Consider the following 19555-nt stretch of genomic DNA (forward strand, 5'->3'; position numbering starts at 1 on the left):
AACATCAGCGTGTTAAGTAGGGCTTTCTCTAAATCAAGGACTTTTCCAGTTTCCCGTGCTCTGCCAGTGAGCAGGTGCACAAGAAGCTGGGAGAGAACAGAGCCAGGACAGCTGACCCAAACTAGCCAAAGGGATATTCCATACCATAGGACGTCATGCTCAGCATATAAACTGGGGGGAGTTGGTTGGGCTCTGCCAGTTGCTGCTTGGGAACTGGCTGGGCATCAGTCAGGTGAGCAATTATATTGTGCATCACTTGCATTTTTTCCCCTGTGTTTTTATTCCTTTCTCCCTCTCCATCACAATTATTACTGTTATTGGGGGTGAGGGGGTGTTGTTTGGTTTGTGGGTTTTCTTTATTTCAATTATTAAACTGTTCTTATCTCAACCCACAGGTTTTACCATTTTCCGATTCTCCTCTCCATCCCACCAGGGGCAGAGGGATGTTGAGTGAGTGGCTGTGTGATACTTAGTTGCTGGCTGGGATGAAACCACCACAAACATATATCTGAAATCTCAAGATGTAATTAGAGAGAGAGAGCTGTATTTGCTTAGCAGAGGAGGCAGGGCAATGGTACTTCCTCACCCCCTTTCTGCCATCACCATAGAGGTCCTATTGCCACAGTACCTGGCTCCTGTGTTCTTCACATGCTGAGGAAACAGCTTGCAGAAAGCCTCTGTGCCTGACTATCTCTCATACTCATTCTATGCTGCTGCAGTACCTCTGGCTTAAGAGAGATTTCACTTGATTTAGTTCAAGTTAAGAGAAGAATCAGCCCCAAAACACACCTCCCCACCACTGAATCCATATACCTATGCAACAAGCCCTTAACATTCCTGACTAGCATTTTGAATGTCTGTCCAAAGGCAAAACAAAGCAACTGGAGACTTCAGATGCAATTTGCCTGTAATGTGACGTGAACCAGACAACAAATTTTCAACTGAAGTGCCACTGTTAATCTCTTTCCAAAACATGGAACACTGCATTAATAAATATCAATACTCATTTCAAAGCCTTCAGAGTACCTAACTAAAATACTTTTACTGTATTCCTACAGTCAAGGATCAGCAAGCTTCCACCATAAGTCATCATCTTAACGACAGATACTACACTGGCAGTTTGCAAAGAATTTGAAGAAAACATTCAACCAAACCCAGCAACCCCCAATGAGAAACAGAATGCTGGACAACTATCAATAAACACTTTTTTGACAAAAAAAGTATCTGAGTTTCTCATAAAATACACCATGTTGAATAAAACAATAATCTTTCTTTCCTTTATATATTTGGTACTTTTACTCACTCAGGTATTCTTGCTGTGAATGTTTCATAGCACAGTACTTCCCTGAAGTAAGATTTGATCCTTTTTCCTTACCCTGACAAGATTCTTACCAAAGTAATGAGAAATTGCTTTTATTAGCCATGAGGTGCAAGATTTATTCCTTTATTGTGAACATATAAATCTAGAAAATATTCTGGTTTTTTGGGTTTTTTTATATATATATATAAAAGCCTGGAGCACATACTTTTAAATGCAGATAAAATTAACATTATTTTAAAAGATCAGTTAATCCTCAGCTACATCCATGGACCTGCTCCCTTCACATAGGGATTAAGAATTAAACAGAGGCTTTTCACTGAGAAAAGGGCAGGGATAAGAACCTGGGAGGCTGCTGTGAAAGGGACAAGAATGCAGCACCTGCTCCTGTATGGATTTTTCACTCCTCCTATACATTAAAGGGAGAGATGTATATGAAGTGTGTACAGTGTTTATTTTTAGTCAGTCAGGCAAAGGGCCATCACATGGCCCTGTCCCATTACTCTGTTTATCTTGAGGACAGCTACAAATGCCTGGTGCTGAGATCTGATTTTCTCCACTCATGATTTGAGGTTTCTCCCCCCACCCTTTTTAAACATTGCCTTATATGTTGAAATGTGTCTGGACAATACATCTTCTTGGCACTCTGGGTACAGGTCTGCTAATTGTTTTTGCACTTAGCATCTCTTACTACAACAAGGATAGATTTTGTCAGGAGTTAAATAAAAGCCACGCCCCCCCCCCCCAAAAACAACCAACAAACCAAACCCAACAACAGGCCTCCTTCCACTCTAAATAACCTTTGTAATTCTGTTTACTGAATATACTATTTCTTTAAGGTTTGCTTTCAAGTGAGAACTCCTACCACCAGTATTTCCCCTCTCATCACATTAGTAACTTTTTTCTTAAAAAAAACACCATCAACAACAAACATTCTAAGACACTGTGAGGCTATTCTAAAACAATTCTCCACATTGCCAAATTTTTATTTTTCTGTTTGGGCTACATTTTTCTATCAATTCACAGAAAGTAAAGTACAGGTTGGTCTTATATTCATAACTTGATTATACTTACCAAAGTCATCCATTTATGCATTTCTTGAGGATGCTTTTAACAGGCAGTTTTACTGGAAAGAACATAATCCTTACCAGAGATACTACTTGCAATTCAGAAAGAGAAATGTGGAAAAGAATATCCTCCTCTGACATATGAAACAACACATCACTTAGTTAAAAACAGCAATTTCTGTTTGTGTGTGTGTATATATATATATTAAAAAGAACTCTGTAGACCTTCAATGACTAGAAATTTAAAGGGAAAAATGGAGGGAATCACATGAGTTTGTGTAAGTAAATAAAACACATTCCAAAGTTTTTGCTTTGGAAACAAGAGATGTCTTTTGGCAAGTAAAAAAACTAAGTAATCTCTCCTGTGCAGGATAAAATGGGAGTAGGTCTCAAGATCATTAAGCTGCTGAAATGATGAAAACATAAACCCAACATATTTAATACAACACTCACATAACTAGACTATTTTTTTCCAAGCTAAGCACTCTAGAATGCTTACTTAAGTGGCAGCTAAAAACACTCAGTGTCTTCCAAGGAGGGCTCCAGGTTTTGAAACATTGGCCCCTTTTAAAGTTTTTATAAATAGTTTTGGAAATACCACCCAAGGACTGGGCCAGAGGGAAACGATCAAGTAGAAACCAAGTCCTGTACAAGAGATTCTCAGAGCACACAACAGAGCAGTTGGGTGACAGCTTGGCAGCCCCTGCTTAGAAGGGCATGTTTATATAAATTATTGCAAGGTAGCCTGAGTACAAGTTTACACATTTTTAGCTACTCTGCAGTAATTGTTTCCATGAGCACTCTTATTTTGCAGTAAATGGAAGATAACTTACCTTATTCCTCCTGAAGACAGAGGAAATACACGTCCCTTCACAGATACCTGGAGACAACATTCACCAAGTAGCTACCACACCAAAATATCCTTCCTTGTTTTATGGTAACCTATCCAAGCAGCCATGCCATGTGACAACCAAAAAGCCAGCATAAAGCAAACCAGCTACATAAGAAGCAGCCACTCGGCTCCCTGAGGTAAAGAACTGACTAAAAAAGCAGAATTGTAAATAATGCACAAGGGAGTGCCTGCTGCTGACTGCCCCTAGAGCAACCAGAGAAATTATTCATTTGTATATTTTTTCTGAACAAACAGCACTGCATTAAAAAAAAAAAAATATAAGACATTTCTCTCTAAGGAAACCATACTGCTCAAACTAAAGGAACAATCATACTTATACCATGTGGCCCTGAAAGAGCTGAATGTGCCCTGAGAGGGCATATACCTGGTCTCCCAATGGAAAGTAAGGGCATTCAGCTCTCAGCTGCTCAGATCCTGCATAGTTATCTTCTATAAATGCATAGAAAGCACATATCAGCCATACATAATCACCAGCCAGATATGTAAAGCACATTTTAAATCCCATTGATTCCAAGTAAATTTAAGGGTGTACTTAAATATGTTTAAGGTGCTGCGCTGCACCTGCTGCAGAATGGTAACAAATTTAGATTAAAGTAGTAAAGCATTGTCTCTGTGAAATAAAACAGTATTTGTCCCTTCTGCAGCAGGCCATAATACTCTGCTTCATAAAATTAGTTAGCCCTGCACATTCTTAAAAATTGACAGTGCAGTATGTAGAAAATAAATTTAGAAGTGACACATTGCTGCATGGTCTGCAGAGCTTATACTACCAACCAGCAAAAAACAGAACTGGATGAGTAACAAGACTTATATTCAAACAAACGAAAACCAGAATTGTGATTCTATGATTCTAACTGGTCAGTCATAGTCTAATTAATGGGATGAATCCATAAGAAATTAAGTCTCCTAAAATGTATTTGTTATTCCTAAGTATTATCCATACAGTTTATATTAACAAATTTCAGCATACAGATTGAAATACAAATTATGTTGAAATTATCCATTTGCAATTTGTGCTATTGTCAACTACTGAGCAAAGTCATACATTATTTTTCCATTTCCTGACAGAATAACTTGAGCATTGTAAACAAGAAAACAATCAGTAATTCACTTTCAAGATTGTTTCAGATGACTAGCTGTTAATACTACAATAAAGGCACTTTCAAAATCATTACCATCTTCATGAATGCTTTCTGAATATTAATGGCACACAAATTCAGATCAACAAATAATGACAAATCACCTTGTCTTTCTTTCTTTAAGGTTTAGTACCATACTCTTTAATAAACTACAGCCAAAGGCAACAAAACATCTTGTCAGAAATTGTATGTATTCCATTTCTTCATTGCTGCCTTTTCAAAGAAGTGCTTTCTGCACAGTGAACTACTAGTCCATATTGAGCTCTGTGACCTTTATGATTTTGGTTTCAATGAGGTCAACATCTCTAAGAAGCCAGGTTTGCCTTAAAGGCAAAACCTCTGTAACAACCCAAAACGGATCTTTTAAATGTAATTGAACTATAAAAATTCATTTCCATAGGCTTATGAGAAAAATGCCTTCTAAATTTGTAACCAATTTTATAGTATTTGGCCACTGACAATACATGCAGACAAAGAAGCCGGCCTGTTACTTTCTGGGTTTCATACAACACTAATTCAGACAAAAGTTTTTATGTGAAGAGAGAGCCAACAAAGATACCTATGCTAAAAACAAGCACAGAAGTACAGAATAATCGAAGCATATCGGAAACTGAAAAGGTACAGAATATGAGAGAAACCAAGACTCCACTCCTGCGATCACTAACCAGCAGTGTGCAGTCCTTGGTCAGCACAGCTAGCTCGCAGCTACGCAACTGAATGACTCCATGTCAGGGTCTGCACTTTGGCATCACCCCAGGGCAGCTCACAGAGGAATGCAGATCTTACCTATATTAGGAAATGACATTATTTTGCCGATGATGTGTTGTCCAAGTTTGCCCTTATGTATGCACATAGTTAAATCATTTGCAATGCTTTTTCAAGTTAAAACTGTTGCTAACAATCAACAGCTGAAACTTATTTCTCATCATATTTGATAGAGCTGATTCTTCATTACCTTCCTTTGTCTTGTATAGTCATACCCACCTCTGCAAGTGTGACTGGGTATAAGATACTATCAGATCAGAATGGTAGCTTTAAGTAAGAAAACGTACTTGAAACCTTACAATTTGATAGTCAGGGAGGACCTTACGTTTAATGTGCCTGGATAAACAGCTACAGGTTGGGTGAGGTAGGAGAAAATAAGGCTTATATGTTTGCTAGGCATCATTAACACCAGTTCCTGTTCACAGTTACCTTTTGGAAAAGGCTGTATGGAATGGTTGTTCCCATACATTTCCAAGATCATTTTGCCAGATAGAAACGTATTTCACCATGGAGGAAAGGAAATAACATCGTATCAATCCCCTCCCCCCCACCGCCCCCCCCCCCCCCCCCCCCCCATTTCTATGGTTGCCTCATTACAGGCTTTTCCTAAATTTCAATTTCCTTTCTATCCTGCTGCACAGCTAACTATGAATAATGTAACTGGGATATTGTATTAGCATACTGCAGTTGACGACTTGATTGATTCTCTCAACATTTTTGTTTCCATCTTTTTTTTTTTTTTTTTTTAACTCTAACCTGGGAGTATGATGACCAAGCATTTCCATTTTCACCTTCTCTGCAGCTCCCAAGACAGAAATAAAATGGAGAGGAGGCAGAATAGGAGGGAGGGATTACTTCTGGTAAAGGTAGCAAATATACCACACAACCATTATCAGAACTGTTCAGGCCTGACAATTTGTTAAGTGAATCCTCAGAGAATTTTGATTGTACACATCTCTTCCAAAGGAACGCAGCAAAATCCTCCATAACTAGAGGATGAGACAGTGAAAGCCACCTTAAAAAGACTCCAGAGTGAATGAATGTCAGGGGAAGGAGGAGGGGAGAAAGAAAAAGAGGTGGTCTCTCCTTGACTGTGAATAATCTTTGGTAGATTTACAATCACCAGATATTTTTTTTTCTCAGCTAGCAACATTAGCCTCTATAAAAGCAGAAAAGCAGAAAAATTGCACCGTCTTTTCTCAGCATCACTATATTCCCTACCCAGCACAAAACAATATGCTCTTATTATCATTCTTCCTTGTAGCTTTTTATTTTCCACTGTTTTCACATATTTAAATATTACTTGCTGTCATACACGTACTGGTTTCAAAAAACTCCTAGGGGAGTATCATACCTCAATTTAATATAGATCACATGTGAACAACATGATATGAAACATCATTTAAAATAATGAGCAACATTCATGAGGGTTAAAACTACTTATTTTCAGTGCCTTTGTAAGAGAGATGTTAAAAGCTAATTCCTTGAATTCTAGACACTTTCCACTTTTTAGTAAAGCTTCACAAAAATCTCAGGACCACACACCAAGATAAATAGCCTTCTGTTTGTCAAATTGTGTTAAAACCAATGTTATCCCCTTTTTCTGAAGCAGGTCACTAAAGTTTGGACTCTTAGAAGTTGTTTCAGTTAGGAATTGTATTACAGAAACTGTTGGAGGGGGTTCCTTTGTTTTTTTCCGTTCTCTCAGAACTGCAACTCGACCTGCAGCTGAGCTGACCTAACTGTTTACTGTCACTGAAAGGGCATTCTCATCCCACTATTTCCAAATTCAAACTCCTGTCTTTCTTCTGCTCTTCCTTCTCTCCTTATTCTCTGGTCAGTTCTGTTCCCCACCCTTTGTTCTAGCTCTGTGACTTATCAAACCCTTTCCACAAGCTAGTTCAACTCACTAAACAGGAAGAGCTCTTCCACCATTCTAGTAATAAATTTTCTTCTATTTTAGTGATTTAAATCAGTTGACCCAACACTATTGAATACCAGAGCTAACAGAAGAAGGAAATTCATAGCAGGCCAGAAGGAGGCCTTGTGGGTCATGCAGCAAGTGTTTTTTCTTGGTGGCTTTTCAGCAGCATTCCTCTATTCAGCCATCACTGTTTACTGAATGACACATCTCCACCAAAACATTGCCAGTTTTCTGCATCTGCATTCTGTCCACAACAAAATACTTCTGACCAATAACTGTCCATCTGTTATGACAAATACCTGTAATTCATTATATGGCTACCATCATTTCACCTATTTTATACCTAAAGGACCTTACCAAAATTTACTTTCATGAATGGTGACCTACAAGTGCCAACACTTGATCTCTGCTAAAACAACACCTGCAAGGAACATCTGTAGTTTGGGCTGCAAAATGAAATTAAGCCACAGAAACAAACGGATTAAAAAGAAAAGTGTTTATTTTTCCTGTTTTAAAATACTAGTTAAAAAGCAGTCTTTTCTGGGGAAAATAAAATTTCAACACAGCAGCAAGAAAAAAAACTTAAGTTCAAACTGCTGACATACGTAAGTTGCTAATGTTGCCACTACCTTTCTGTGCATCCAGAGGCTCTGGGAACGCGCATCCTTTGCTTGAAAAAGAGGTACACAAGGAAACAACCCCGTGTTAGGTTTTCTTCAAATCGAATTGGCCAAACTCGCCCATCGAATTTTTATAGACTGAAAGCCATTCGTGTGTTACCATAGCAAACGCTATCTCTGTAAACTGCGGGAAGAGAGCCGACGTGCTCGCTTGTTTCTTTTGCACCTTCCAGCAAGCGCTGAGTTGTGAAAGTGCTGGCGATTTGACCCGTCTTTCTGGGACTCCGCAGCGATGCCCGTGAGGGCACACGTAACAGGGAGGCCTCTCGGAGAAGACAGGCCCACCCTGTCCTCCCCAGAAGGCCCGTCTCCCCCCTACCGCACTTACGTTTCTGGGATGCAAGGTGCTTCCTTCAGGGCTGGGGCTGCCTGCGGAGCCAAGGGCCCGCGCCCCGCGGCAGCACCTCGCGGCGGTAACCGGCACAAAGGCAGACGACGGCCGCTTCACCTCACCTCAGCGGGGCAGCCCCGTCTGCGGGGCTGGGACCCGCACCGGAGGCACTCCGAACGGAAGGGCACTTGCTCCCCCGCTCACGGCCTCCCACTCCTCTCCCGGGGCGGCTGACAAAGCTTTGAGCAGCGGGCGGGAGCGCCGGGCCACCCCCGGCGGGCGGCCGGGCAGGCGGCCGAGCGAGCGACAGCGGCGCCCTCCGCGGCACCGCTGAGGGGACTCGCCCGCGCGCGGGACACCGGCAGCCCCCGCCCCGGGCCCCGCCCCCCCGGCCTCCCAACATCCGGGTTCCTGCCAGCCGCCGCCGCGCCGCCGCCCGCGCCGTGTCTCGGGGAGGCGGCGGGGCAGGGCGGAGGCAGTGAAGATGGCGGCGGCGGGGAGAGCCGGTTCTTTCGGCTCCTCTTCTTCTGGGCTCGGTTCGGCTGCCGGTTTTCCTTCTTCGTCCGCCGCTACGGCCACGACCAACAACAATGTGGAGCTGCGGGCAGGCGGCGATGAGGACGATGGGCAGAACCTCTGGTAACGGCCCGCCCCGCGGCCGGGGAGCCGGGCTCGCTGGCCGTTACCGCCCTCGCAGCGGCTACCTCGCCTTGCAGGGGGGTGAGGGGCGGGAGGGCTGGCTAATCCCCCCTTCCTGGCCTTCGGTCCCTCGCGGTCAGCCAGCGGGGGGGGAGGGGAGCGCTCCTCTTGGCGGTGGGACTCCCGCCCTGCCCCCGTGCGCTCCCCCGCCGTAGGAGGGGTGGGGGGTGGGGGGCCGGGGTTGAGCGGGAGCCCCCGCCCCCCCTAAGCGCTGTCGTCTCTCCGCGCCAGGTCCTGCATCCTCAGCGAGGTGTCCACGCGCTCCCGCTCTAAGCTGCCTTCGGGGAAGAACGTCCTCCTGCTGGGTGAGGAGAGCATCCCGACCCTGCCCGCCGCACCCGGGCGCGCCGCCGGACCCTCCCCTGCGCGCCCGGAGCTTCCCCCGCGTAGTGCCGGGGCGGGCGCGGGCGCGCGTGTGGATGGTGGCGTGGGGCTGGCCTGACTCTCGCGTCTTCCCTTGCGTGGTTTGGCTCCGTTCTGTATATCCGGTATCTGGAGATGCTGTAGGTATCCCCCTCACCGTAGGTACCTCGCCATAATACCCGTACTCTCTTCCCCCCACCCTAGTCCCTCAGGTAGAGGTGGCGTGCGGGAGTGGTTTTCATTGTCATTCTCCCCGGTGAGTGTTGACTTAGGGGCGGGGGCGGGTCCTTCAGCCTTGCCGAAACCTCCTGCGTTCGTGCCTTGCTGGTCCTTACGGGCTGTGCGTCTTACGAACTCGAAAATCGCTTCCGTGGCCCGAGCGGCATCGCGGAGGCTGCGCCCTGCGGGCCGGAGGGTGGGGTAGGCTGCGGGCTGGGGCTGCGGCTGCGGCTGCGGCCTGCCCACACGCACCGCGCTTGTCAGCAGCCGTGCCACGGGCAGCGCGGCATCCTGCGCTGCTGCTGCCGCCTTCCCTTGTGTTATCTCCACCCAGTGCATTAGTCCAACCTTGCGGCTGGCAAGGGTCAGGAGTTACGGAATGGAACTTTGACAGGGCGTTAGTGAGAGACCCAGCTATTACGTGGTGTTGAGGCAAAGAAGGACAATGATACGTCGAGCAAAATTTAAAACTTCATGGGGGAGGGGGAGAAATGGGTGCGCTCAAATGTGTGTGTGTCTCTACATATTGCTGCTATTATTAGTGGTAGGGGGGGTTGGCTGAGAGACTATTAAATACAATTACTAGTAGACAAATCTTAATGAATCTAAGCAGATGGATTTGTTAACTAGCTGCTTCTTCCCCCCTTTGACAACCTACCAGTCCCCAGAAGGATCTGTGGGTTAGTATTTGGAAACGTGGTTAAAACCCAGTAAAGATATTCATGTGGACTCAGTGCACACTGTTTCTATGTAGACTTACGGTTTGGCCTTTCTTGAGGTTTTTCAGCTTGTTTTTTTTCCCTCCATAGTCCTAAAGCAATCACTGTGACCCTTGTTTTCCTGTTTTGATAAGCGGAGTGGTGACTAACTATGAAGGAGAAAACTGCAAGGATGATGGGATGGTCTAGTGAACCTTTTAAAAGGCTTCCTGCTCTTTAGTTTGTTGCTTTTTATGTTATGTAATTAAGTAGGATATTGAGACTGGAAGTTCTGTTAATATTAAAGAAAGATTTCATAATGATTGACAGCTTCTAATGTGATACTTTAAAATTAAATTGGACAACTATCCTTGTTGAAGCTGGAAGATTCTTGGTCGAGCTATGGTCCTTGTCAGGAAGACTACGCTCTTGTTTTTCCTCCCTTCATAGCCAGGCAATCCTTAGTATTCAGTAACTGGAGACTGCTTTCTTCAGAACTAGAGAGAGCATGACAGAATGCTTCCAAATGCTCATTTAGTTTGTGATGTTTAATTTGTTGTATAGAAATTTTCTCTTTTACCTGTTTATGTAGAGCTTATAGAATGACTTAATATAACACTTCTCTTTTTTGACTGATGCATATTTTAAGATGTGCAGATTTGTAGAAGAAATCCTAGTTCTTTCTTAGGAATTGTGTTTTCTACAAGGCCATGGTCCAATGAAAAAGAAAGTTTGGCATGCATTTAGGAAAAAGAGGATCAGATCTGAGGGCTGGCCATTGAGGACCATGGCCACGTTCTTTGAGAATATATAATCCATGCATTACACTTTGCTGCTCACTTCTAAGTCGTGATGCTACTTCTGAAGCACACAAGTACAGGAAAAGGAGAGGTCTTCTCTATTCTGTATTGGATGATGTCTGTAAAGTTCTGTCTCTACAGATTCTTGAGCAGTGTGTTTCCAGTTTCTCTGTTATCTCATATTTCCTCTATTTTTAAGCTTTATTTCTTTAACTAGTTTTGTACTAGCTTCTGTTGTTAATACATATCAGGTCTTGCCATGACTATTGTCAGTTTCATCGTTCTTTGAAGACTTAAAGAGGGAGTTGTAAAGCTGACCAGGGTCTTGATGGTTTTCACTCATTTTGTGGTAGGCAAATATTTGCAGTATAAACAATTATATTGGTTAAAACTTCCTAGCTGAAACATGATATATAGTGACAAATGAATGCTTATTTTCAATACAAAACTGCATTAAAAAAAATAATCCACTGACGACACCACCACCACCTCCCTCCTCCCTCTAAAAAAAAAAACAACCAACCAACCACCCACGGTAAAACCCACCACTTAGTGTTCTTTTGTTTGCTAGGACAAGTTTTCTAACTTGCCTACAGCATTTATATTTTTCAAACATTGCATATATTTGTATGCCTAGCTGTTTCGGGAACCTGGCTATGTCTGGCATGCTAATTCTGCTATTTCAGTATTTATTTTCACCTATGCTAACATCTCAGTTTTAAGAACCTGGAAAGCAGTTCAAGACAATCACAGAAATAACTAAAGGAAATTGGAATGCCAGATGTTAATCTCTAGATATGGCACATAGTTTTGTGAATTGAAGGTTAATATATCATACTGGTAATTCTCTGCTCAAAATCAGCCCCCAAAAGAATTAAATAATAATTAATGAACGTAGAGCTTTACTTCTCCAAAGCTGTTTCACTTATGGACATTTTTTTTTCTCCAGTAACTATTTTTCTGTGAAGACTTCAAATTTTGATTGGCACCACATGTAGCATAAAAGCATTTTTCTGTTCTTGTATAAACAAATAATAAAAATGTAAGCTTTCCTAAACTTTTCTGTAAGGCAGTATGTGCTGATTCCTAGGTAGTTCTGTCATAGTGACCGTAGATATCTCATTTAGAGAACCGGACCAGCAGAAAATGAAGGATGTCCCTGCTTTCTTAAGGAAATGAAGTCCTCTCGGTAACGTTTCTAGCTACTTTTTGCAGATAGCCAAAGGAGCGTGGTGTTGGCCTTTTTTTTTTTTGTTTGTTTGTTTCTCCCCCTCTCCTGGACTGTCTCTTCTACTTACTTGTGTAATAAAGGTAGCTGATCAGAGGAGATGCTGTTTGTCGAGTATGGTGAGACAACTGATGCTTTTAACTGGGAGCTCTGTTGTTCATTCCCTTCCCAATGTAATTATATTTGAACCAGCATAGTGGAATAGAGGGAGCAGCTAAGAAGTCACCATTGCAGGTTACAGATGGAATTCATAGTGGTTTAAAATGTGTGAAGGCTTGGATTCAGAGACTTAAACTAACCATTTATCCAATAAACAGCAGCATTCATTAAAGCAGTAATGTTCAAAATCATTCCAGGATGCACAAGAAAACAGGCCTCAAGCTTGCAAGTGAACTGAATAGTTGCTTTCTATCTGGCTTCATATTTCATACATTCTTCTGTCTCTGAAGCATAGTAGATCCTTTGCCTGCAGTTCTAACAATGCCAAACCATCTGGTGACACATGGGCGCCTCACTCCAAGTGTGTATTGCACACTTAATGCTTCTACTGAATCAGTAGCATTTGGCTTTCTTTATGCATTTTACCCCACTTGATGATAAAGGCTTTGAGTTTAGTGGACTGTGAGTGTACAGCTGCCTTATGTCCACATTTTCTCTTTACCCCAGACATCTCACTTTTCAGGGCTAGGCCTGTTTGTTTGCATTTGTGAGCTCTGCTTCTGTCCAGTGGCTGTCAGGATGCTTGAGAAGAAGTTTCCACAGTGTACAGCTAATTTACAGGTACACTTTTCTGTGTGTACGTGTATTGGGAGTGGCTGTTACTGTAGAAAATGGTACATCTTGCAGAGCAGTTTTAGCTTGCTACTTGCTTTTAGTGGACCCATGGAATATAGTGAACTTCAAAATTAAGTTCTGATAACAGCAAATTGTCATGAGAGTATATAAAATATAAAATGTGCTTACTTAAATTTGTGCTCAACACTATAAAAATTATTCTTCCACTTTATTTTTTCCTATTCAAATAGCTGAAAGTTTTGCTGTGATCACTTCATCATTACAATTGACGAAATACTGCTTGTTGATACTGTTAATGTTGTTCATCTCAGATGTTTCTTGATTCTCTAATGCTGCTGAAGTTAAGTCTGGTAGCTTCTTTTCCTCCTCTCCTTGCAACTTTTTCACCTTATACAGGCTGGGAAAGACTTTTGAAGGTAGCAAAGTTTTGTTTCAATCAGTAGAGTTATGCTTCTGAAGTGTCAATTGTTTTGGTGGGGTGGGACATTGACCTAGATAAAGTTCTAATTGCTTGTTTGCAGCTACGTTTTTTTTAGAACTTCTTTGTAGTGTCCTTCCTGCTGTAATACCTTTCCAAAAAGCTGGAATCACATGGATGCAGTAAAACTTATTTAGAACAGCACAGGAAGTTCTGAAATTCTTGAATTGCATTTATTTTATCTTATCTCTGCTTTGGCAGAGGTACTGCTGATTAATGGATCTGTCTTGGAAATAGCTCCAAAAGTGAGGAAAGTGAATGGAGTTGTGCTTCTGTGTTTTTCAGGCAGGTTAGTGGCAGGAGTACTGAGAAAGATGTCCATTTGATAGTAATACGGGATTATTCTATTTTGGTAGTGAACCTGGGTAAAATATACTAGATGACTTACTGCTGTGTTAAAGGAGAAGGCTTGCATTAGAGATGTATGCCATTCATGTTCACTATAGAATTCTCTGCAATATTGGCTTTCTCTAATTGGCTTTCTCCAAGCGTAAGTAACAGTATTACTGCTGTACCTGTTTCCACAGTCAGGCTGTGTATTCTTGCGGTGCAGGACTTGACAAAAGGCATGCTGAAACAGTTTGTCTGCAATCTGCTTTCTATCATGCTGTAATGCAGAAGTGCAGTTGAGGTGCTCCTCAGAAGTTATTTAATTTTTCACTGCCACAAAGATACCAAATACAGTGTATGTGAGGAGAAAGACTTATCTGGTCAAGTAAAACAAACTCAGAAGTTTTTTGTCCAATGAGTAAACCATAATTTACTGGCAAGTTATTTGAAGACTTGGTATGGCCTACTTATTGTGAACTTCCATGTTGTTTTGAGGGATCCTGGAGAAGGATCTCATCAGCATAATTAATTTTGTTCTTCAGTTCTCTGAAAGCAAACTAAGTTTGGCTTATACTGATTATTTTGGTCTTGTTCTGCAAAAGGCATTCTTCAATTAGTATGTGTGAACAAGTCTCTTCACTGATATGTGGCTGTGGAAAAGGCAGTTACTAGCTTGTGAGAAATACTTTATCTTGAAAATAGTGATAGTACATGTGCACTTAGTTCTAGTAGGAGGAAGACTGCTATGTCTCCATTCCACTGTATTACAATTCAGACATTCCACACACTGTGGAACAGAGATTGCTCTGTGATTCTGGGAAGGCATCTGTGCCCTGTTTGGTAACTTTGTTCTAGCATATTTAAGTGAGGTGGGGGTTTTCTATTAACAAAAGTATTCAGTATTTTATGTTAGAATACTTGATGTTGTGCATTCTTCTACCCAGAATCTGTCTTTTGTTTTGTAAAAAGTATAAAGCTAGTTCACAAAAATACGCCTCTGGGGGTGTGGGGGGTGTGTGGAAGGGGTTCATTAGGACCATTGTCTCTAGTTTTGCTTGGCCTTGCTTGAACATGTGTTTTAGAGATGAGTTGTATAATTCCCATACGAAGCTGAGTTTTAATTGATGGTTTTGAAAAGCAAACAAAAAATCTCCGTCAAGGAACCAGTAGGATTATATATTATACACAGTAAAGTGCATCCAGGGCTTTTTGAAGAACTGTTGAAAAAAAAATAATATCAGAAGCCTGGATGGAAGTGAGGCAGCAACAATACTGATGACACACACAAAAAAGCCCATTCACCTCTTGCTTCTTTGCCTTGCCATATTTTAAACATACATGGCACTTTACAGTGGAGAAACAATTTAAACAAAGTCACAAGTCCTGTCTGTTCTGGAGGTAACATGTAGATTGCTCTTCCACGTACAGACTTCTTTCAGAAGTAAGAAATGTCTTGTTTTAAGAAAAGTGAAAATCTACTTCTGATTTCATTTTCTAAACTGAAAGAAATGTGGAAATACCATGAATAGTAAATATTAATTTTAAAATGTTTACTTGTCACTTCAGAGAAGTTCTGTAATAGAGAACCCAAGTTCTCTCTAACGTGGTAGTTTATGGTTGAACAGTTTAAGTAGTAGTTTATAGATAAGTGCCTGCTTGCCTGCATACACAGATGGCAATTTAGTCACCTCGTTGCCCATCCTTCCCATTTATGGGTGACTGCTCTGCTAAATTTTGTATTTTAGCAGAACATTTAGTGATACTCCATTTCCTGCTCAATAAGCATACATTTCTTGCTTGAAGTAGTGAGAAGGGAATAGGCTGGGCTGAGTTTTATATTATGGCTTCTTATCTCTTTGAGGGCAGCAACAAGAAGGATGTCATCAAACTCTGTAAACGGAGTAGCACCTTGGACAGAGAAGCTTTGAGGAGCACAAACCCAAAATTGAGCTCAGCAGAGGAGTGAAGTGTAGCAGTGTGGCGATAAAAATGAAATGGTTTTACTTTAGTTGAGTATAAGACTTACCATTTTGTTAACAAGATGGTGAAATACTGTGCGTAAGTAAATTGGTTTGGCTTTGTTTCAACTGCTTCCTAGCCTGACTCTTCTGCAAAATTAAATCTGTTGTCCCTCTTTTACGTGTGTTCGGCTTTGGTGTATACCACTGCTTGCTAGTAGCACCACTTCTGTTTCCTCACTGTAGTATTAATATGTGTAGGTGCAGTTTGATGTAATGGAGAATTTTAGTTCTTTAGGATTTACTCTGGAAAAGGAGGACCTTTCATGTTATTTTTGCATCCTGCTTTTGCAAATCTTAAATTTGCAACAATCTACCTGATTTTTATTGTACCTTGCAATTGTGTATCGGAAATGTTTTGCTCTGTGAGCTTACCTATAGATGTCACTTGTTAATTTGATTATCACACAGTCAGAAATGAAGAAGCTAAAGGATTTTCCATCTCAATATTTTGGAGGGAAGAGGAGGAAGGTGCATGAGGTTCTGTTTTATATATTGCTTCCATAGCAGTTTAAAAAAAAATATTTCATAATACTAATGTGCAATGAATCTGAGGAATATGACATTTCCCTTTTGTCTGAAACTAGCAGCATTACTTTTTCAAATACTTCAGAGATATCCAGAAACAACAAAATATGCTTAAATGTCTTACAGTTTGTAATTTCAAATGCCATGTAATGCGTGTATATATATGTATTCTTACTGAGGAAAAAAAAATTTTAAGCATATGTATTTTTATATATGTCCCTGGTAGTACTTAATGCTAATTGCATTACTAAGCTGTACATTCTCTGTCAAACCTAAAATACCTTACAGACTTTAATTTCCTCACAAATGTTTCCCCCCGTCCTCGTGAAGAGAAGCTTCTATACATACTAAAGGTATTACAATGAAATGTTTGAGTATTGAGAAGTCTTAAAAGCTAGCATTGCATGCACTTAGTTATTACAAATCTCATTAGCAAATTAATTCTATTCAGGAGTTCTAGATAAGCACTGGTTTAAGCTTGATTTGTATTCTTATGTTCTTGCTGGCGAGTAACTACAAAGCAAAATTATACTGCTGCTCTTTCCCAGCATAACTCAACACATTTGAAGTATGTTGACTTTTCAGGTGTTTTATATTGAAGGCTTTAGGTTGGAAAAAAATAATTAATAACTAGGATAAAACTACATTTGCAGCTGTCACAATTCTAAAAGATAGGCAACATGCTAAAACCAGAAAGTAGAGGTAAATTGAACCTCAGTCTTAGCACGTGCTTTTGGCCCAGGCCATCTTTTCCTAACTTTTTATGATGAACTGCGTGGGCACAAAGAAGGAAGACGTTATGTCACATATGATGGTCCTGGTTTTACTTTCTGACTTCTTCTTCCATAACATCGACTCTAATTTGATTTAAAACGATTGAAAACTCTGGATCTCCTGTGGAATAGGGCACATTCAGCCAGGCAGCTACCTTGCACCCTTGCAAGTGAGTCGTTCTATTTGTAGACTAGCTGGTTTGTGCATTGCTAACTTGTTTGGACCACTTATCAGTATTGCTTCTAACCCTTTTCTCCCCAGATCTTTTAGTTTCTCTTATATCATCTGCAAACTGTACTATTCTCTTCATTTACCTGAGTAATTAAAGGAGTATCAGTCCCTTCAAACTTAATTGATGCATCATTCTGGTGTTCTAGTGAACGATGAGCACTACTCTTTGCATGCAGTAACTTGTATAATACAATTATGTATGTCAGTGATCCACCTACCTGATCTTGCTGTTTTGAGATGGGTGGTTATTTGCTGAGGAGAAGGGAGTAGAGAATCTTCTTTGCAGAACAGATTAAATGTAATTCTGTGACAGAAAGCTGAAATGACTACTGTGTGTGCATGTGTGTCCAAAGGTACTGATTTTAAATCAAATCAACTTGTCTTATGCTATACTGATAAAATTTTTTCTGTGTAGGGTTTGAATGTAATTACTGGAAAACTTAAGAAGATAAAATAAAATTCCAGCTCTTATTTTGCCATAAAACACTAAACTTGACAGTACTGAACTTCAGATTTTCAGGAATTTGGAAATATGGGAGTGGGGAGGAAGTGACACAACACAGCCATGATAAACAAGGGGCTTGTGGGACATATATTTCAAGTTTGCCTATATTGTTTAGCATGCATTTTTGAACAATAAAGTTGCACAGATACTAGCATTCGGATAAGTATGTTTTAGTTTAGACTCCTTAAGTGTATCTTTTGTCATTTTTAGAACTTCTCATAACCACAGGTATTCCTTACACTTAAGTTACAGCCACTTTTGTTAGGTACTGGTAGATGTACTTTGCAGGAGATAGTAAATTTTCCCAATGCAAACAAGTTGTAATCTTTATTGCCACTTAGGTGAAACAAACTAGTACACAAGAGCACCTAGCTGGAAGTCAGCTATTCTGGGAAACTAAGAAAGCCGTAAAGTGCATCCACTCTTTAAAAGGCATACCAAATGTTGTTTTGTCTTACCTTTTGAGACTTCTGCTGGCACAAATTAATTGAAGCTGCCTATTGAAGAGGGTAAAATAACAGAATGAATCACAGAAACTGTTGGCAAAAGTAATAGCATCTTCAGCAGCATAACATGTCAGCGCAGCAACTCTGAAATTTGTCATCTACAAGTAACTGGGGAGACTATTGAGAAGCTTGGATAAGTACTGGAGTGAGGGCAGAGGAGGAATTGTAATTAATCTCTGGTGACAAAGCTTGAACTCTTCGCTTCTTGGGTAGAATTTTTATTTAAAAGAATATTCTCACAAGAGGAAAAGCTTGATGTATGAATAGCAGATAGCTGTGCTTTCTAATGTTTAAAACAAGCTATGATTTTTTTCTTAGGCGTGTCTTGATTTTAATATAGCTAAGGAAATAGCAAACAAACTCCTAAATGTTGAAAAAGTTAAAATGACACGTCATTTTTCACTTCTCTATACTTAAGGAGACCTTTAAACTTCAGTTCTGATCTTGTATTTCTCTCCCCCTCCCCCCCGCCTTTTATTTTTGATTTACTAAAAAAAAGCCTTTTCATTCCATTGAGAAAAATTCGCTGGGCTACTTAGAGTAAACAGTCTTATGCTTTCTGGTAGCTTCTAGACTATTAGTGAAATCTGAGAATAAAGTTGAATTCTAAATTTAAGGCTTCATGCAGTAATCTCGGGAATGATATACTGAGTAAATTCAAAATCAGTCTATCAAAGTGTGATTTTTCTGCTCTTCTCTGTGGTTGTATCTGTAGTTTTTTTAATGTAGCCATAATATTGTCTGTAAGATGTCGGTCAGTTCCCTTTTAAAGGGAAACTTCATTATGTTTAGCAGTGAAAATTACTGTCCTTGAGCTTTTCTCTTTGTTATGTAGTTGAAAGCAAGTGTTTATACTCTCTCTGTGTAGGAGAGACTTCGGGGGGAAAAAAAGTTTAGCGCAAAACAGATAAGGTACTTCTTAGGAACCTGGTTTTAATCTCAATTTTATAACCTGTGAAGCGAGTTCCAAGAATTTCCTAATGTCTAACTGTTATGTACCTATTGTACTACCAAATCGGTGCCAAAGCCCACTTTGTGCCAAAATTCAGCTTGGTTACTCTTTCAAACTGGAAAAACTGCAGTTTTCCAGCTCTGGGACATACGGCTAGAAACAGAATTTTTTCGAGAATTGTCTCTGGCAATAGTTGAGGTGTTTACACTGTGCTTATGCTCTAAGGTTCACTGGTTATCCAAGCTCCCTTTGGAGTGGAGAGAGTAGGAGTGCATGGATCTGGATTGCAGGCTT

At 40.8% G+C, this 19555-nt stretch overlaps 1 protein-coding gene across 1 annotated transcript in view; it reads left to right on the forward strand.

Annotated features, from left to right (window-relative positions):
* Positions 1–7588: 7588 nt before the first annotated feature.
* Positions 7589–19555, forward strand: part of DYNC1LI1 (dynein cytoplasmic 1 light intermediate chain 1) — a 28269-nt gene continuing 16302 nt past the window's right edge. Inside the window, exons 1-2 of the mRNA XM_080387255.1 lie at positions 7589–8776; positions 9068–9141. Of these exons, the coding sequence (XP_080243381.1) occupies positions 8622–8776; positions 9068–9141 (229 nt within the window). The 5' untranslated portion in view covers positions 7589–8621. The remainder of the gene's footprint in view (positions 8777–9067; positions 9142–19555) is intronic.

The sequence above is a fragment of the Falco punctatus genome (genome assembly GCF_963210335.1).
Source record: "Falco punctatus genome assembly, chromosome: 4".
Classification (NCBI taxonomy): domain Eukaryota; kingdom Metazoa; phylum Chordata; class Aves; order Falconiformes; family Falconidae; genus Falco; species Falco punctatus.